Source organism: Hyla sarda, chromosome 6 (assembly GCF_029499605.1).
Source record: "Hyla sarda isolate aHylSar1 chromosome 6, aHylSar1.hap1, whole genome shotgun sequence".
In the NCBI taxonomy this organism is placed as follows: Eukaryota; Metazoa; Chordata; class Amphibia; order Anura; family Hylidae; genus Hyla; species Hyla sarda.
In genome coordinates this window covers 289,452,172-289,473,104 of record NC_079194.1, presented here as the reverse complement: position 1 = coordinate 289,473,104, position 20,933 = coordinate 289,452,172, and the positions used below count along the sequence as shown (strand labels likewise).

The 20,933-nt window shown below is 46.3% G+C and overlaps 1 protein-coding gene across 3 annotated transcripts in view; it reads right to left on the bottom strand.

Annotated features, from left to right (window-relative positions):
• Nucleotides 1-20,933, bottom strand: part of TFIP11 (tuftelin interacting protein 11) — a 75,978-nt gene that overhangs the window by 14,940 nt on the left and 40,105 nt on the right. For all 3 annotated transcript variants that reach the window (XM_056527676.1, XM_056527675.1, XM_056527677.1), the window contains 8 exons: nucleotides 16,153-16,360; nucleotides 14,962-15,106; nucleotides 11,688-11,844; nucleotides 9,852-9,979; nucleotides 9,577-9,729; nucleotides 7,390-7,893; nucleotides 5,292-5,395; nucleotides 3,647-3,815 (listed from right to left, as the gene is read on the bottom strand). In XM_056527676.1, the coding sequence (XP_056383651.1) occupies nucleotides 3,647-3,815; nucleotides 5,292-5,395; nucleotides 7,390-7,893; nucleotides 9,577-9,729; nucleotides 9,852-9,979; nucleotides 11,688-11,844; nucleotides 14,962-15,106; nucleotides 16,153-16,352 (1,560 nt within the window). In that variant the 5' untranslated portion in view covers nucleotides 16,353-16,360. The remainder of the gene's footprint in view (nucleotides 1-3,646; nucleotides 3,816-5,291; nucleotides 5,396-7,389; nucleotides 7,894-9,576; nucleotides 9,730-9,851; nucleotides 9,980-11,687; nucleotides 11,845-14,961; nucleotides 15,107-16,152; nucleotides 16,361-20,933) is intronic.

Genomic DNA, 20,933 nt, shown 5'->3' with positions numbered 1-20,933 from the left:
AAAGTCAGCATGAGAGCTGAACCTTTGAGGTGCTGGCTTAGCACGATGAAAGGATACTCCTGGAGTGACATCCGAAGATCCTGGGTCCTCTAAGTGAAAGGTGTCTCTTATGGCAGTCACCAATGAGTTCACCGTTTCAATTGCGTCCGAGCGGTCCTCTGAGTCCGATGCCGGCTCGGAAGCCTCGTCCACCAGTTCATCAGGAGAATGTGAACGAGTAGAGGCAGTCCTGGAGGGGGGCGACCCAGACTGGGTACGCGGCTCTGGCGTGGCAGAGCGGCGACTACAAGAACCTCCTCTGGAGGAACGACGTTTGTGCCCAGATGACGAGGGGAACGCTCACGTCTATCTGAAGACTCAATGGAAGGGTCAGACGAGGCACCCCTAGTACGCTTGTGAGAGCGTGGAGTATGTGGAGACGAGGAGCCTCTCAGAGGCCCTGCGCAGGGAAGACCCCTTCAGGGCGGACACCACTTCCCGGGAGGCCTCAGCCACCGAACGGGAGACTTGGGTCAAGTCAGCCATATACTGGGTCAGGGAAGAAACCCAGGCTGGTGGAGCGGCTGAACCCACCGAAACCGAAAGGGCATCAGGGGGTACCAGGGGGTCTGGGAGAGCAGTGGAGCAGGCAGGGCAAGTGGGCTCGGTAGAGCTAGGCATTTTGGTACTACAGTGCTTACAGACAAAATAAGTCACTGAGGTTCCAGGTTTCTGTTTAGAGGGGGGAACAGCTCTGGGTACAGACATTATGAGAAAAAAAGGCAGGAACTTTCTCACCCTAGTCTGTGTCCCCTGGCAGCTGCAGTGAGGAGAACGGCTCCGTGCGACTAGAGTAAGAAAACAGGCCAGCCAATAACAGAGGGGGGCGTGCCTGAAGCAGAGGCACTATCTAATTGGCCCCCTTCTGACTGAAAATCGCGCCCACGGTGCTGATTGGAGGCTATTTGGCGCCTCAGAAGAGCTCTGACAGCCCTGTGGGCAGAGCTAAGGAAGGCCGAGAAGAAGCAGTAATGGCGCCCGCTCCTTGTCCTGAGTGCACATGTCAGCCGCATATGCGCTCGGGGGAACAGAGCGGGTGGACGATATCCTGGCAGAGACTACCGGCGAAAGCGAAAGTAAGCCGGCGCAGAGAGCGCCCGGCCCGAACCAGTGCCGCGGCTGTCAGCCGCATATAAGGCGCTGGCGGAGAAAACGAAAGTAAGTCGGCGCGGAGAGCGCCCGGCCCGTACCAGCGCCGGTCAGCCACATATAAGGTGCTGCAGTCTAAACACTGTAACCACACACACACACACACACACACACACACAAACACACACACACTAGTGAAAAACATATGCCCCCTCAGATGCCACTGCTCCCCCCGAATAAAGGACCAGAATAAAAGCCCATCCCCAGTAAGCCAGCCTCATAACCTTAAAAGGTGGGCCAAAACAGGGGGTTTCCAGAAGTTGCAAGTCCGCACCTGAGGAGAAAAAGCGGGGAAGTACTTACCTCAGTCAGAAGAACTTACCTAATGGAGTCTTCAGTGAAGTCTTCAGTCAGCTTAGTTACCTGCATCACGCCTGGCTGCTATGTGTGAGCGAGGCGAGCAGGGAAATAGGGGGACCCAGACCCATGAGCTGACCCAGGTGCTGACCGTTGGCGAGGGGGGGTGAACAGCGCATATATGCAATGTCTGTGCCCCCTTACTCGCAATGGGGAAACAGGGAACCGGAGTCCCTGAGTCCCCACCTGAAAACAGAAAAGAAAAAGGAATAAAAAAAACGAACACGTCCCTATACTAGGAAAATAAAAAATCTGAAGACCTGGTCTGGAGAATTCCAGACCATGTCCACCTCCTTCAGACACTAAGCTTAAACTGATTAGCTCAGGGCCTGAAGGCGGGTATATCCTGCTGGGAGGAGCCGACTTTTTTTATTACCATAGTGTCACACCTCCTAGAGACAGCAGCATACACCCATGGTCTGTTTCCCCTAATGGAGCAGATAGAGAAAAAGCAAATCGGACATAATGTCACCAAACTCCAAAAATGGTCTGGACAAAATTATTGGCACCCTTAACTTAATATTTGGTTGCACACCCGCGCGCCGGAGCTGAGACAGAGTGGAGGCCACAGGAGGTGAGTGATGGGCTGGGATTCACATGCGAGCAGGTCCCTGATGCGAATCCCAGCCCCGCTGGCAGCCGGGGACAAGCAGACCACGCGCTTGCGGCCGATGCAGGCGGCCAGAGCGAGGGACATGACAAATATGTTTGTGTTGCAGGTTCCATGATGTCCTGTGCCAGATGGGGAAGAAAAAAAAAAAAAAAGAGAATGACTGATTATTTGGTAAGGGTGTCCCGCTAATGTTTTTTTATTTCCAAGGGGTGTCCCAAGCCAAAATAGAGGGGGAGCACAATTTTCTGTTCTTGCCTCAGGAGCAAAAAGCTAGTTACAGCTTTGTCTGTAATGCACATCATGTAACAATGTTTAGCACTTAGAAGATCGCTGTTATAAGAGCCTTGTAGTTTGCAGACTTTGCTTAAAGATGTTTTATAATTTATGAAAAGTGACTTGTAAATTTTTTAATAATATTAATATGATTTAAATAAATAATTGCTATACATAAAAGCCAGGTAAGAAATCCAGAATGGAAGGTTACTCTTGTCACTACATTCTCATGGCATGAAGGCCATTTCCAAAAGAATCTGCATGTCATAATGAATAACAGTATTATTTCACTAACCAGGGCCGCCATCAGGGGGGTACAGCCAGTACCCCAGTAAGGGGGCTGGGCACCAAGAGGGCCTGGGGCCCTAGGGCTGACACATGCTGGGACCGGTGCACCCCCAGCGACTGGGCCAGTGGGTGAAAGGGGGGGTGTCACCTGTGGATGCGAGACACCCAAATTCCCTAGCCGTAGCATTCAATACACAGTGTTGAACGTGCTCTTGGCTGCGGCGGCTGACTTGACAGGAATCTCTTATTGGAAGGCGCCTTTTCCCAACAGCAATTTTAAGATCTCTCCACAGGTGATCAATGGGATTTAGAAGTGGACTCATTGCTGCCACATCAGAACTCTCCAGCAATGTGTTGCCATCCATTTCTGGGGGCTTTTTGACTTATGTTTGGGGTCATTGTCCTGCTGGAAGACCCAAGATCTTGGACGCAAACCAAGCTTTCTGACACTGGGCTGTACAGTGCGACCCAAAATCCGTTGGTAATCCTCAGATTTCATGATGCCTTGTACACATTCAAGGCCCCCAGTGCCAGAGGCAGCAAGACAACCCCAAAACATCACTGACCTCCACTATATTTCACTGTAGGTACTGTGTTCTTTTCTTTGTAGGCCTCATTCCGTTTTCGGTAAACAGTAGAATGATGCGCTTTACCAAAAAGCTCTATCTTGGTCTCATCTGTCCACAAGATGTTTTCCCAGAAGGATTTTGGTTACTCAAGTTCATTTTGGTAAAATGTAGTCTTGCTTTTTTAGGTCTCTGTGTCAGCAGTGGGGTCCTCCTGGGTCTCCTCCATAGTGGGGTCCTCCTGAGTCTCCTCCATAGTGGGGTCCTCCTGGGTCACACACACACACACATATATATATATATACACATACATACACACACACACTATACATTTATTTATCTATATACACACACAACTTACCTCTTTATGTAATTTAGGGAAGATGAGCTGGTCCAGTACATTATCCAGGATCCAGATTGGCAACAAGTGGACCCAGCTATCCAGGAAGTCCACCATGGGTGCGCAGTTTCTGGGTTGCCACTGTGAGATGACATTCCTCAGGAACGGAACCCATGTCTCCCAAAGAAGTCTGCATAAGAGGAAATATCACTTTTACACAAATCTCACCAAGAATACGCCATTCTCCAGCTAAATATAGAGCGCACAAACATTGAGGGACCAGTTTAGGGAGGGGGAAGACATGTCTAGCTGCTGGGTTTCTCATTATTCAGTTATGGGAAATCATAAAATCCAGGGCATTTTTCATATTTTCTTTTTTTCCCCATTTTCTCTATTAGCCATAACTTTCATTTTTCCATCTACAGAGCCACGTCGCGGCTTCTTTTTTGCGGGACCAATTGTACTTTGTAATGTCACCCTTTATTTTTCGTTTTTATGCCATTTACTACAACCAACATTATCTGTATTATTCAGATCAGGATGATTACAATGATCCCCAGTTCATGTACTTATTATATTTTTTTTTAAAATCCTTTTTTTTTTTTTAAATAAATGTGCTTTAAATCAATCTATTTTGACCACTATAACTTTTTTATTTTCCCATCTATGGGACTGTATGGTTCATTTTTTGCATGCTGTTCTGTAGTTTTCATAGGTTCCAGTTTGGTGTATAGATTTTTATTAAAGGGGTACTCCATGGCTAGACAGGTTATCCCCTATCCAAAGGATAGGGGATAAGATATCTGATTGTGAAGGTCCCACTGCTGGGGTCCCCCGCGATCTCCCGTAGCACCCAGCGTTTTAAACAAACACCGTGTTCCTGCAGCAGTGGTCGTGACGTCAGGACCACGCCCCGTCGCGACATCAGGCCACGCCCCCTCCATTCATGTCTGGGGAACTGGAGCAGAACACCGGAGGCATCGTGGGACTGCTTTAGTTAAGAAGAGGTTTATTTTTTTTTATATGCCATGCAATGGACATCGTTAGAAAAAGAAAACCCTCCATCCCACTGGATAACATCTTAAAGGGGTTCTCCGGCACTTAGACATCTTATCACATATCCGAAGGATAGGGGATAAGATGCCTGATCGCGGGGGTCCCGCCGCTGGGGACCCCCGTGATCTTGCACGCAGCACTCCAGTTAAAATCAGTCCCCGGAGCATGTTCACTCCGGGTCTGATTACCGGCGACCACGGGGGCGGCGGCGTGTGACATCACATGCTCCGGGGACTGATTTTAACTGGGGTGCTGCGTGCAAGATCACGGGGATCCCTAGTGGCGGGACCCCCGCGATCAGGCATCTTATCCCCTATCCTTTGGATAGGGGATAAGATGTCTAAGCGCTGGAGTACCCCTTTAAGGCTAGGTGCCCACACAGGTTTTTTCTGGGATTTATTGGAATATTGCTACTGCAGTTTTTGAGCCAAAGACAGAAGTGGATCCAACAAGAGAGAGAAGTCCTTCCTTTATAGTTCCTATTCCTTTTGAATATACTCCGGGCTTTGGCTAAAAAAAATTGCAGTGGAAGTTTTTCAAAAAATGCCAGAAAAAACTTGTGTGGAAACCTAGCCCAAAGGTCTTGTCATTAAAAGAAGCTAGAATATACCTGTGATATGTGTCCATTGATGAGTTCTGAGCACTGTGGGACAGATGACCTTCTTCCAGGAGATCCTTCCACTTGGTCATAATATCAATGCCGTATGTAGGGTCCTAAATCACAAATGAAATAGGATTAGTCATTTATGTAACAATTAGTGCAAAAATCAATATCAATACGGGCAAGTCGCCCTAAGGTAGCTGATTTTGTTGCTAGAGTTACACTTATTGTTCGTTTAAAGAGGGGTATCTATGAAAAGCGTAAAGCCATGTGTAAGTTCCATATGGTCTGGGATCTCTGGGTGCGGGTATATAGGTTAGGCCCCAACAGTTCTCGTAAGGGACCTGTCTGTATTATTGTGTGTTCCTGTATGTCTATTGTCTTTCCTGGTGTTTGCTGTCTCTGTATTCATGGGGACCATTATTGCTATGGCCTTTTTGAAATGTATTATTTCTTTGATATTTCACATGCAATCTCACTTTGTTCTTTTTTTGACTCGGACTTGTGGTGCACTTGGGACCGATGTGTGTGTGTGTGTGTGTGGAGGGGGGGTTGGGTGGAAATGGGGAGTTGCGTTTCATGTAAATTGTACTTGTTAAAAAAAAACGTAATAAAAAAAAGAAAATAAAATTAATACCAATGTAGCTGCCAATAAAATAACCCTTTATAAATTCTAGGTATTGGAAACAACAGTCAAAGAGATGAAGCGCCGTTGTGCGTGAAACATGTTGCCACCACTGTGAACGCCCTCAGCCTTACCTGCACCACCTTCAGCTCCCTGTGTACCTGTCTCGTTGGATTTCAAGTACTTTTCTACTACAGTATTCCCTTGACATACGTTCATTTCAAAATACAATGCTTCTGTGTGTCAGGGCCATTGCAAAAATGGCTATTCGGCAGCGCTAACTGCTTCAGCTGCCACCGGATAGCCGTTTAATATGCCCCGCTGAATGATACTTACATGTCCCCGCTGCTCTGGTCCGTCATTTCGCCGCTCCTCTGCTGCCCTGCTCCGTCACTCTCTGTCACAGTCATCACATCGCTGCGTCATCCAATAGGGGCGGCGTGAGCGGCGATGGAGAGCGACGGCCCAGGGCAGCGGCAACATAGTGATATGGCAGCAGAGGAGCGGAGAACTGATGGGCCAGAGCATCGAACTGATGGTCCGGAGCGTATGATCTATGGTACGTATACCTCAACATACGATGGTTTCAACCAACGATGGTCTGTCTGGAACCCATTACCATCATATGTTGAGGAACCACTGTATTAAAGGGGTACTCCGGCGCTAAGACATCTTATCCCCTATCCAAAGGGATAAGATGCCTGATGGCGGGGGTCCCGCCGCTGGGGACCCCCGTGATCTTGCACGCGGCACCCCGTTATAATCAGTCCCCGGAGCATGTTCGCTCCGGGTCTGATTCCTGGCGATCACGGGGGCCGGAGCATTGTGAGGTCATGGCTCTGCGCTGTGTGATGTCACGCTCCGCCCCCTCAATGCAAGCCTATGGGAGGGGGCGTGACAGCTGTCATGCCCCCTCCCATAGGCTTGCATTGAGGGTGTGGGGCCGTGACGTCACAATGTTCCGGCCCCCGAGATTGCCAGTAATCAGACCCGGAGTGAATATGCTCCGAGGACTGATTATAACAGGGTGCTGCGAGCAAGATCACGGGAGTCCCCAGCGGTGGGACCTCTGTGATCAGGCATCTTATCCCCTATCCTTTGCATAGGGGATAAGATGTCTTAGCGCCGGAGTACCCCTTTAATAAAGACTGAAGCTTACTACAAAGCCAGTGGTGAGTGCATCATCCTTCCATGTCTTACTTGTCACAACATATTGCATTCAGTTGGCATTAACTGGAGTACCCCTTTAACCATACCTGACCTGGCAACCAAAACAAGGTAAAATGAAAACTTCCCTATTCCCAAAGAATGTCTAAGGATCAGAAGGGTTTTCAATGCTTGAATTAAGTTGGAGTTATCATTATTGCAGTGATACTGACATACCAGTATACCGCTCATCCCTACTGCATTATGTGAATTAGTACAGTATCAGGGCAGTGATAAAGTTTGATCTTTATACACATGATACTTAATTTCACTCACCCTTAAGGGATTCCAGTCCTTGAAGTATTCCTTCATCAGGGGGTAGATGATGGCCACTGCCAGGTCGGCCTTCTCTGACATCTTGTATTCTTCGTAATACTTGTCCTGCAGCATCTGGAATATGCGCGCACACTCCTCCAGGGTGAGGGGATTGTCACAGCCCGGCTGCATCCTCTCCTCACACTCCTCCACAGTCTTCAGGACCTGGCTCAGGTTATAAATGGCTTTGTCCTCCCTCGATAACACTTCGGAGAGCTTCTCCAACTCGTGGGTCAGGTTGACGACCATGTCTCTCTCGTATTGCAGCTGCCGGTCATTCTGGATGATCTCCTGCTCAGTCATCTCGATCAGTAGCTGCAGGTTGTGCTCTAGTTCGGGCAGGACAAACCCCTGAGGCTTCTCCTCTTTCCCTACTGCGGGGGTCTCTCCTGGGATGTTGTGTTTATGAGAGATCTGACTGTAGCTGTAATAGACTTTCTGCTCTCGTCCAGTCATGTCAATCACCTGAACCGAAGAAAAATACAAATAACATTAATTTGTGACATTGGTAAGGAGGAATCCCAATACCTTCTGGTAGGAGTCCCCTAACTCGGTGATGTCTGTATAGGGCGCATTGTCTTCAGGAAACTTAGGAAAAAAGGTTTTTTTCCTTTTCATTTTTTGTATAACATTATGGGAGTTGCCAGAGCTAATTTCTTTCAAAAAGCGCTCCCTGTCTGTCTCCAGGTTGGGTGTGGATTTACAACTTGGCTCAATTCACTTCAATGGAACTGAGCTGCGGAACCACACCCAACCTGGAGACAGACGGGAAGCGGTTCTTGAAAGAAATTACCACTGTTTTTCGATTCCTGGATAATCCCCTTTAACAACATTTAGATATTTAGGCTTTACAGCAAGACCCATGGGAGTTGAGTGGCTGGTGTGTCGGGCTGGTACGGATTTCACCAGGTGGTTGATCGCTTCCTGTCTGTCTTTCTGTTTATAATTTTTTTTAAATAGTGAAATAAAACAAAAACAATATAAATTGGGTATCATTGTAATCATACGGACCTACAGAATAAAGACAATGGCCCTCATTTACTAAGAAAATCGGGTTGTAAGTCTATCTTGCTTTCTTACCCGACTGCTTTTTTCCCCTGGTATTTATTATTATGTCGCATCCTGTTTGTCGCACGTGGGTTTTGGTTTCCAACTCCTCTGAGCTGTCGGGAAAAAATCCACAACAATACAACAAATTCGGGTTGGAAACCTTAATAAATAAGTGGGAAAGCTCAGAAATGTCGGGTAACGCCCCTTTTTCGGGTTTGGGAGAATCCACATCGGGTCCGTCGGGAAAAAATATCGCATCGTGTCGCAGACTGGCGCACATTCCGTGAGCGGAGATTCAGCCTGGCAGCCGGCGGCGACGGTAGGACCTCGCGGCACTGCGCCGTCACCATTGACGGCTATACAGTACTCGCGGACTTCCGCGCAAAGAATGAACATGTTCTTTCTTTGCGCGGAACAATTTCAGCGGCAGAATTGTCCGCTGCTGAAATTCCGCAGTGTGAAAGAGTCTCGCGGAAACCCATTCACACTGATGTTAAATTCACACCGCGGGAATTCCGTAGTGTGAACATACCCTAAATGTGCCATGTTTGACCCAAGAGAAGAAAAAAGGAAGACACGCGCCCCTAGTGAAGTATAGTTAGACAATTGCAGTAAAAATGAAACTCCACTCACCATATAGTGTTGCGCTAAGAGCACAACACCTGTATTCGCCTGTAGAGTGGATATCAACGGTCCTGCAGCTCGCAATCCTTCCGATCACTGGCTTCAGTCATCAGTGGTAAATAGATGCAATGAGTAAAAAAAAGGGGATATTTTCTGCAGCGCTGGACCAAGTGGATTAAAACAGACCAAGCTCTAATAGTTGAATAAAATGGCATTTATTTGTAGCACATGCAACGCGTTTCTGGCCCGATTTCGGGCCAGAAACGCGTTGCATGTGCTACAAATAAATTCCATTTTATTCAACTATTAGAGCTTAGTCTCTTTTAATCCACTCGGTCCAGCGCTGCAGAAAATATCCCTTTTTTTTACTCATTGCATCTATGTTTGACCCACAGATAGGAAGAGGCCTGTCTATAATAGTCGGCCGTGAGGAGGACGTTATAATTTCAGACTTATTGGACTGGCAGAACGAACCTTGACTTGTGATATTTCCTTCTGCGGAGCAGTCATGGCTTTCGCCCCGATCCCCTTGGCTTTGAGCTCCTCCACTGTCTTGTAGGCATACTTGGGCTTCTTCTTGCCTCCACCCGGGTCCTTTCTCCACTGACTCAATTCTTTCTGAAATTCCTGGATGCAACATCGAAAAAAGGAAAAAAAAACTGCTTATTACTATGTACATATACAACAAATGGACTACAAGCAACTCTCTGATCCTGTATTCCCAACGATCGGATGGACGCAGCACTGACCTGATCTTCCTCTTCCTCGGAATCCACCGTAGGGAAATCTTTCAATGACTGCTTGGTCCTTTCTGAGCCATAGGCGCCCACAGCTCCTTTACCTTTCCTTTGCTTGGCCTCAATAGGAGCAGTGATACCTGAATAAAGGACAAAACTCCTTTCAGTTGCCTCATAAATATAATACCAAAAAATTGATTAAAAAAAATGGTGAATTCCACGTTCAGCAAGTTATTTGTTTGTATAACTAAAGGTTGTACGGTATTCCAGTAAACTTTGACAATATCTCTGCTTGCTGTCATTTAAAGTATAACTGTTTTACATGTCACGGAGACATGTCGGAAGTTTAGATTTTTTTAGATCAGAAGAACAAGCAGAAAGAAGCGCACTTCACTCCCCGACTAGAAGCGATCCCCGTCCTGCAGCCCAAGAGAAACTGAAAGAAGATCGATGCGAGTTGGGGAGTGAAGTGCACTTCTGACTGATCTTGTACAATCAATAACATTTTTATTTATTTATTTTTTTAACAGATTTAGGGTACGTTCACATGTACGCAGATTTGATGCGCAGGGTTTGATGCAAAGGATTTTCTGCTGCAGATTTCAATGTAAACTAAATGACTGAGCACAGCTTCAAATCTCCGCAGGATCCTGTATGTGTGAACGTACCCTTAGAGTTAATATTTTCTCCTTAATGGTCTATTCACACGTACAGTATTCTGTGCAGATTTGAAGCGCAGGATTTTCTGCTGCAGATTTCAATGTAAACTAAATGACTGAACACAGCTTGAAATCCTGCGCATCAAATCTGTGCAGAATACTGTACGTGTGAATAGACCATTAAAGGGGTACTCCCTACTCCCCTGGAAAACATCTTATCACGTACCCAAAGGATAGGGATAAGATGTCTGATCATGGGGGTCCCGCCGCTGGGGACCTCTCTGTTCTCTGGGCCGGCAGCGTCGGCATCTGGAAAACGGACGCTAGCTTAGAGCTTCCGTGTTCGTGACGTCACGCCACGCCCCCTCCATTCATGCCTATGGGAGGGCCCATGACATAAATGGAGGGGAAATGGAGGTTGTAGTCACCAGTCATAAGGCATGGATGCCGCAGCAGAGATCGCGGAGATCCCCATAAGATGTTTTCCGGCAGAGTACCCCTTTAAGAGTAAGGACACACACAGCATATTTCAAGCTGCACAAAACCCGCTGTGTATTCTCCTATGAGCAGAGGTGGCAGCCCTGTGTGTGCAGTGAGATGTGGAGGCTGGGCCAGCACACTCAATACCTCACTGCACACACAGGGCTGCCTCCGAGTAGCACACGCATAGCGTATACGCAGCGTATTTCACGTTGTGCAAGATCTGCTGCAACCGGGAACCCCTGTGTGTCTAAACATAGGAGAATACACAGCCGATCTTGCTCAGTGTGAAATACGCTGCGGATACACTATGGCCCTGATTTACTAAGAGTGTTGTGTAGGTTTCTTTGTGGGTTTTAATTCCCTGCAATTTTTTTTCCACGGTATTTACTAAGGTTTCCCTACAGTATAATGGAGAGTTAGTGGGGTTTTTTCAATTCTGGCGCAAATTCTGGCGCAGAATCTGGCGCACAACCAGACAAAACATGTCGGGTTTGCAATAGTAAATTAGGGCCAACGTGTTTCCTTACCCTAAAGGTGTTTCCCCTTTTGATGTTAGTTCAATAGTCATCAGTATATGTGCAATTACTAATACATTGTGCCTCCACCCAGAACTCCAATAAAGGCGTCTCCCCCTATAAAGTATTCTCCATTGATCTGTGTTGATAGATCACGTCATTGGTATAAATAATCATAAATAAGCGGTTACCTTGTGCGTTCTTTCCCAAGCCTTTGCCAGGAACATATCCCATCTTCTGCAGGAGCTTCTGACCAATCCCCTTGGTGTGTCTCTCCCAAGAGCCAAAATCCGTATTGGATTTGATTCCTCCGGCAAATGTTTTCTGTAAAGGCTTAAAATTCCCGCCCTGCAAGATACAGACACAATAAAAGTCTCACGTTACACAAAGACAACGGGTAGTTCAGTAAATTTAACGCAATGGATATTGAAGTCGAGTAGATCCCCTCAGGTATCACAGATATGTGTACAGCAAGACGCTATAATATTAAAACCAACAACCTAATGGTAATGGATCAAATCAGCTTTGACCCATTGAGTCCTGGACCAAACAACACCTCTGAAGACATAATGTGGTATCTAGCATCATAATGTCAGCAGCAGATTCTGTAAGGCAGTGTTTTCCAAACAGTGTGCCTCCAGCTGTTGCAAAACTACAACTCACAGCCAATGGCAGCTACCACTTCTGCAAGAAGGCTATCCCATGCGTCCACTACTCTCTCATACGGTGAGCCAAACCCCACAAGAGATGTTCTTACCCAGTCATTCAGACATCACAATTTGGCTCTTGTCACAGTAGGTCACATCCTTACACTTTGCTCACTTTTCCTCACAACCCTGACAGACGCCATTGTCACCAGATAATAAATGTTATTCCCTTCAATTGTTTTAAAGGGGTTCTCCGGTGAAAAACAAGTTTTTTCATATCCACTGGCTCCAGAAAGTTAAGCAGATTTGAAAATTACATCTATTTAAAAAATCTTAATCCTTCCAGTACTTATCCGCTACTGAAGTTGAGTTGTTCTTTTCAGTCTTACCACAGTGCTCTCTGCTGACACCTGTCTGTATGTCTCAGGAACTGTCCAGAGCAGGAGCAAATCCCCATAGCAAACCTCTTCTGCTCCGGACAGTTCCAGAGACAGACAGAGATGTCAGCAGAGAGCACTGTTGTCAGACAGAAAAGAACAACTCAACTTCAGCAACTAATAAGTACTGGAAGGATTAAGATTTTTTTATAGAAATAATTTACAAATCTGTTTAACTTTCTGGAGCCAGTTGATACGAAAAAAAAAAATTTCACTGGAGTACCCCTTTAAAGGCATGGTTCATTGGTATATAGCTCAAATAGAGGTCTCATTCTCTACCAACCTGAACAGAGAGTCACTAGAAAGAGCAGCTCTAAATCTGATGGGCATGACATGAGACAACCACGAAAAACACTGTCACCTACTCATTTAAATAGGAGGCTTGTAATACTGCATTTCCCCAGCAGAGGTTGCTGCAGGGACAGTGTGTGTGATGACAACCTGCTGTAACAGATGATTGCCAGGGTGGCTTGCCCTAGGGACAGTGTTGTGCAGACGAGGCAACTCCTGATGGGTAGTGTCACACACAGCGCATCCGCAGCGTATTTCACACTGCGGATGCGTCAGCAGTCACAGAGCGACTGCAGAGCGGGCTCCCAGCTGGAGTAGACCCCAACTTTACCTTTTCATAAGGAGTAAAAGCCCCCCAAAATTTGTTAGGCAATTTCTCCAAAGTACTGTAATACCCCACATGTGGCCCTAAAGTGTTGCCTTGAAATACGACAGGGCTCCGAAGTGAGAGAGCGCAATGCGCATTTGAGGCCTAAATTAGGGATTTGCCTAGGGACAGACTCGGATGCAAGAATGACACTTGCCTCCGATAGTAAAATTATCCTGCGGCAGTGTTTCCCAAACAGGGTGCCTCCAGCTGTTGCAAAACACCCAGCATTGGACAGTCAATAACTGTCCGGCAATACTGGGAGTTGTTGTTTTGCAACAGCTGGAGGCTTCATTTTGGAAACAGTGCCGTACCAGACATTTTTCATTTTTATTTGGGGGGGGGGGGGGGGGTAGGGGGTATATGTAGTGTTTCACTTTTTATTTTGTGTAGTGTTTTTAGGGTACATTCACAGCAAATTTCTCGCTGGGAGTTTGAGCTGCAGCAGAAAATTTGTTGCATCTCAAACTTGCAGCGAAAAACTCACTATAAACCCCCGCCCGTGTGACAGTACCCTGTACATTCACATTGGGAGGGGGGCAAACCTCCAGCTGTTGCAAAACTACAACTCCTTTGGCTGTCCGTGCATGCTGGGGAATGTAGTTATGCAACAGCTGGAGGCACACTGGTTGCAAAACACAGTTAGGTAACAAACTCTATGTTTTGCAACCAGTGTGCCTTCAGCTGTTGCAAAACTAAAACTCTCAGCATGCACTTAGAGCCGAAGGGCATGCTGGAACTTTTAGTTATGCAACAGCTGGAGGCACACTACTGCAACTCCCAGCATGCCCTTCGGCTGTCAGTGCATGCTGGGGGTTGTAGTTATGCAATAGCTGGAGAGAGGCACACTTTTTCATAGAAAAAAATGCCTCCAGCTGTTGCATAACTACAACCCCCAGCATGCACAAACTACAAAAAGGGCATGCTGGGAGTTGTAGTTGTGGCTTCTGCTGTTGCATAACAACAACTCCCAGCATGCCCTTTTGTTCATGCTGGGAGTTTTTACTAGGCAAAAGCAGGAGGCACGGCCTTACCTCCTGCTGCTGCTCTGCCGGATCCTGCCTGATGCCGCCGTCGTCTCCACTCCTGGGGCCCCGATCCCACCACTGATGATGGGGATCGGGGGCCCCAGGTACAGGTGAGGACTCCCAGCACCCATTCTCGCCCTCCAGAATAGGGGCAGAGCGAGTGCCGTTAGGGACACCCCCACAGCAGGAGTCCTGTTTCGTCGGCCGTGAATCAGGACGATCGTGAGGTGGCACCAGTGCCATCTCACTATAGCTGCTAAAGGATTATAGGTGCCATCTTGGACGGCACTGTCACCCTTTTTTCCGGGTCACCGGGGACCCGATTGACCAAATAGCCCAGAGGTTTGCATGGGGTGCCTGCTGAATGACTACAGCAGGCATCCCGGTGACCGGAATTTCCACGGTGTACAGGTATGCCCTGAGTCCTTAAAGGGTTAAAGTGTTACTGTAATTTGGAAAAACTTAGGTAGGATTTTATCCCAGCACTCGTCACTTCCCACCCTCTGACTCATTCTCTGCATTAGAGTCCATGTAAACGATTCTGGTTTGAATGACAGCCAGGGGGTGAGGAGGGCACTTCACCCGGCTGTATCAGGTGCAGTCTGACCTTTTGGCATACCTGGACAACATGTCTTTCCAGCTGACAGTGACCCCTAAATCCATTCTGACCTAACGTAATAACAGGATCAGTGTACCGTTCTCAGCTTCTTTGGCTGGATCTCCTCTACTTTTCGAGGGGCTTCGTTCGGACTGTCGGAATCGCTGCCGGACTTCTCTTCTGCTGCAGGCTTGCGGATCCCAGCGCTGATGAAATTTACTGGCGCGGAGTAGTCACGTGACCTTAGAGAGAGAGAGAGAGAACAACACAGTTGTGTAAGGCTTTATATGCCTATCTTACCAGGTGGAAGCGTTTGGGAGACGCCCATTTTTTACATAAATTAGGGTCCCTGAGTTGGGACTTGCATTTTTCAAGCCTGTGAATATGAAATAAATGCCTGTGAAGGGAAGACTCCTTTAAAGGGGTACTCCGGTTTTGAAAAAACGCCAGACCCTTGCACAAAACTTCAATCCGCTGATTGAAGGACAGTAGTCTCGTGCAAGGCCTGGGCGGCGGCACGAAAATTTGAAAGGGTACTCCGCTGCTCAGCGTTTGGAACAAACTGTTCCGAACGCTGGAGTCGGGAGCTCGTGACGTCATAGCCCCGCCCCCTCATGTCATCACACCCCCTCAATGCAAGTCTATGGGAGGAGGCGTGACAGACACTTATCCCTTATCCTGTGAGTAGGGGATACGTTTTTCAAAACCAGAGTACCCCTTTAAATGGGTACTGTCATTAAAATAAATTTTCGCTATTGCACTCCTTATGGTAAATAAAAAATCTTTGTTTAAAAAATTAGAAATGTTCTATGTTTTGTGCTTAAAAAAGCTGCCACTAGGTGTCTCCCTACTTGTCTAGAGCACATTTCCTCCTCCCCACAGACTTTGCACTCCTGCTGGCCTGGCAGAAGTCCAAAATCATCAACTGCAGTCTGAAGTGCTGAGGATGTGTGTGCAGCCTTAACCAATCTTAGCTCATCTCACACTGAACTGCTCTGGGCTGTGTGTAGCAGAGTGAGGGAGGAAGTTAATTTTTATGCCGCGGCCCGAGACTACTGGCCTTCAGTCTACAGATTTTAAGAAAGTCCCATGCAAGTCTATGAGACTTTCGCCAAATTCACAGATTGTTTGCACATAATCTTGCACAAGTCTAGGGCTCGAGCCATCACTGGATGTGCGCTTTAACCCAAAAATATTTTCGGTCTGGTGCTGTGTATACTGCAAGGACATGGCTCCAGGTCACACAACCCAGAGAGGGGCTTCTTATGGGCACCGCAGCTACACTTACTTCTTGCCACCAAAACTCGGCCGCTCATCATCGGAGTCGCGCTCGGCCCACATGCCGTACGTGGCTTCTTCCTTTGTCTGCCAGTGCTTCCGGCGGTTTGGGTTGAACTCGTTCTGTATGTCCCAGTCGGTGATCTGGAAGCTCTCCATCTCCACCCCATCGCTGTCCTCATCTTTGCCGTACAGGTGTGACATAGACATGATGACCTCTGGTTCACAGGGAGATCAAAGCAAGAAAAAAAGACTGTGTTAAAGGGGAACTCCAGTATTAGACATCCTGTGGACAAGAGGAGCATAAACTATCAGAACGCCGGGCTGCCAGGCCAAAGATCGCGGTGGGTCCGACCGCTGGGAGCCCCTGCAATCAGACATCTTATCCCCTATACTGTGAATAGGGGAAAAGATGTCTAGTACCAGAGTTCCCCTTTAAAACATACTTAAAGGGTTACTCCGGTGGAAACCTTTATTTTATTTTTAAATAAACTGGTGCCAGAAAGTTAAACAGATTTGTAAATTACTTCTATTAAAAAATCTTTATCTTTCCAGTACTTATTAGCAGCTGTATGCTACAGAGGAAATTCTTTGCTTTTTTAATTTCTTTTTTTGTCTTGTTCCCATTGCTCTCTGCTGACACCTCTGTCCATGTCAGGAACTGTCCAGAGCAGCATAGGTTTGCTATGAGGATTTTCTTCTTCTCTGGACAGTTCCTGATACAGGTGTCAGGTGTCAGCAGAGAGCACTGTGGACAAGACAAAAAAGAAATTCAAAAAGAAAAGAATTACCTATGTAGCATACAGCTGCTAATAAGTATTGAAAGGATTAAGATTTTTAAATAGAAGTAATTTACAAGTCTGTTTAACATTCTGGCACCAGTTCATTTAAAAAAAAAAATTTCCACCAAAGGGGTTGGCCAGCATTCAGAACATTTAGTTCTGAACACTGTGTGCGTGCGCTGCAGGGGTTAGCCACGCCCCCTCAATGCAAGTCTATGGGAGGGGGCGTGGTGTCTGTCACACCCCCTCCCATAGATTTGCATTGAAGGGGCGTGGCTGACCCCCAAAGCGCGCGCACACAGTACCTGGAAATAAATGTTCCGAACGCTGGCCAGTGGAGTACCCCTTTAAAAGAGGTTACCCAGGATTAGAAAAAAAGAACTGATTTCTTCCGAAAGAAGCACCACACCTGTTCTCAGGTTGTTTGTGGTATTGCACTTGATTCCTAATAAAGTGAATGGAGACAAGTTGTAATACCACACACATCCTGATAACAAGTGTGGTGCTGTTTTTAGAAGAAATTAGCTCTGGATAACCCCTTTAATGAGTCAACTGTTTGGGAACTACAACTCTCAGTCTGCCCTGACACGGTGGGGCTTGTACTCCAAGCAGATAAATATGCATAGATGCAAAAGGATATTGTTTATAGCAGCTGTCGGCTGTCCAGTTGGTGCAACACTACAACTCCCAGGTAGAAAACTAACAAATAATAAAAATAAAGGCAGGGGGTGGTTTATCATGATGGGGCCGTGATCTGGGAGGATTATAAAATTTATAATGACAGGCACTCTTTAACCCCTTAAGGACTCAGGGTTTTTCCATTTTTGCACTTTAGTTTTTTCCTCCTTACCTTTTAAAAATCATAACCCTTTCAATTTTCCACCTAAAAATCCATATTATGGCTTATTTTTTGCGCCACCAGTTCTACTTTGCAGTGACATTAGTCATTTTACCCAAAAATGCACGGCGAAACGGAAAAAAAATCATTGTGCGACAAAATCGAAAAAAAAAACGCCATTTTGTAATTTTGGGGGCTTCCGTTTCTACGCAGTGCATATTTCGGTAAAAATTACACCTTATCATTATTCTGTAGGTCCATACGGTTAAAATGATCCCCTACTTATATAGGTTTGATTTTGTCGCACTTCTGGAAAAAATCATAACTACATGCAGGAAAATGTATACGTTTAAAAATGTCATCTTCTGACCCCTATAACTTTTTAATTTTTCCACGTACAGGGCGGTATGAGGACTCATTTTTTTGCGCCGTGATCTGAAGTTTTTATCGGTATGATTTTTGTTTTGATCTGACTTTTTGATCACTTTTTATTCATTTTTTTAATGGTATAAAAAGTGACCAAAATACGCTTTTTTGGACTTTGGAATTTTTTTGCGCGTACGCCATTGACCGTGCGGTTTAATTAATGATATATTTTTATAGTTAGGACATTTACGCACGCGGCGATACCACATATGTTTATTTATTTTTTTATACTGTTTTATTTTTTTTATGGGAAAAGGGGGGTGATTCAAACTTTTATTAGGGAAGGGGTTAAAATACCTTTATTAACACTTTTTTTTTTACATTTTTTTTTTGCAGTGTTATAGGTCCCATAGGGACCTATAACACTGCACACACTGATCTCTTATACTGATCATTGTTATCCCATAGGGACCTATAACACTGCACACACTGATCTCTTATACTGATCATTGTTATCCCATAGGGACCTATAACACTGCACACACTGATCTCTTATACTGATCATTGTTATCCCATAGGGACCTATAACACTGCACACACTGATCTCTCATGCTGATCACTGGCATGTATTAACACGCCTGTGATCATTGTTATCGGCGCTTGACTGCTCCTGCCTGGATCTCAGGCACGGAGCAGTCATTCGTCGATCGGACACCGAGGAGGTAGGTAAGGGCCCTCCCGGTGTCCGGTCAGCTGTTCGGGACGCCGCGATTTCACCGCGGCGGTCCCGAACAGCCCGACTGAGCAGCCGGGATACTTTCAGTTTCACTTTAGAAGCGGCGGTCAGCTTTGACCGCCGCTTCTAAAGGGTTAATACCGCACATCGCCGATGTGTGGTATTAGCCGCGGGTCCCGGCCGTTGATGAGCGCCGGGACCGACGTGATATGATGCAGGATTGCGGCGCGATCCCGCTTCATATCGCGGGAGCCGGCGCAGGACGTAAATATACGTCCTGCGTCGTTAAGGGGTTAAAGGGGTACTCCACTGGAAACCATTTTTTTAAATCAACTGGTGCCAGAAAGTTAAACAGATTTGTAAATTACTTCTATTAAAAAAAATTGTAACCCTTCCAGTACTTATCAGCTGCTGTATGCTCTACAGGAAGTTCTTTTCTTTTTGAATTTATTTTCTGTTTGACCACAGTGCTCTCTGCTGACACCTCTGTCCATGTCAGGAACTGTCCACAGCAGGATAGGCTTTCTATGGGGATTTGCTTCTACTCTGGACAGTTCCTGACATGGACAGAGGTGTCAGCAGAGAGCGCTGTGGTCAGACAGAAAAGAAATTCAAAAAGAAAAGAACTTCCTCTGTAGCATACAGCAGCTGATAAGTACTAGAAGAGTAAAGATGTTTTAATACAAGTAATTTACAAATCTGTTTAACTTTCTGGCACCAGTTGATTTAAAAAAAAAATTAAAAAAAAAAGGTTTCCAGTGGAGTACCCCTTTAATAAGTATTCAGTGTGTTTGTTTCTGTTGTGGGTTGTGTACGGACTTGTTGCACATGTTTTACCATTGATTTCAATGGGGGAGAAGAAATTGCCAATCAGTTCCTGGTTTTAGAGATTTTGCCGTGGGTAAGGCTAGGTTAAAGTTCCCACTCCGGAGGGAAACTTTTTTTTTTTTTTTTAAATCAACTGGTGCCAGAAAATTAAATAGATTTGTAAATTACTTCTATTAAAAAATCTCAATCCTTTCAGTACTTATTAGCAGCTGAATGCTACAGAGGACAGTTCCTGATACGGGTATAAGGTGTCAGGTGGAAGGCTGCTGCACCGTATTTTCCAAGTGGATTTCTGCTCCGAAAATACGTAGTGTGAACGAGCCCTTCCACTTCGGGTAAATGACCACCTCTGCTGCACAGTAGGTGTACGACATATGGAGGTATGCAAGAATGTTTCCATTCACTGACAGCAAGCCAAGATCTTGAAAACAGTGATACATTGAAACCACCAAGGCAGTGTTTCCTAACCAGGGTGCCTCCAGCTGTTGCAAAACTACAACTCCCAGCATGCAGGCAGTGTTCCCCAACCAGGGTGCCTCCAGCTGTTGCAAAGCTACAACTCTCAGCATTGAATTTGCAACAGCTGAGGCACCCTGCTTGGGAAAAACTGTACAGAGAAAATTCAGGCAGCTTGCGCCTTATATCAGATTTTCGTTTATTTTAATGGGATTTTCCACGCGGAAATCTCAGAAGCAGATCCGAATTCTGGCGGAAGAACAGACACATCCATTCTTCCGTAAAGTAAAAACCCCACAAAATCAATGAGACGTTGGGTATCTGCGACAACTAAAGCAAATTCCGTTTCATGACTATGGATGCAGGATTTCTCGCCATTTCCTGGGTGTCGCCGTGTAGCCCCCGCTGAACTTTCTATTATGGCGGGGGCTACACAGAGACAAAGATGGCTGCGTCGCAGCTCAGTGGGGTTACAATGCGACCTGATAAATTGCCACTAATCCACCAGGGTGGGCTACTGATGGCAGCCACGACTACCTACCGGGTGACCCCGTTCCCTTTCATGGAAGTGCAACATGGCAATCTTCGTCGTCTAAGGCTGGGTTCACACCACATTTTACAAGTACGGTTCCCGTATACATTTTCATTATAGAAAACGGCCTCAACATACAATAGTTTCAACATACAATGGTCTTTTCTGGACCATTGTAACTTGAAACCGGACTCAACATACAATGCTACGGAATCTGCGAAACGTGTCAATGGCTGGAAGAACCGACCAATCA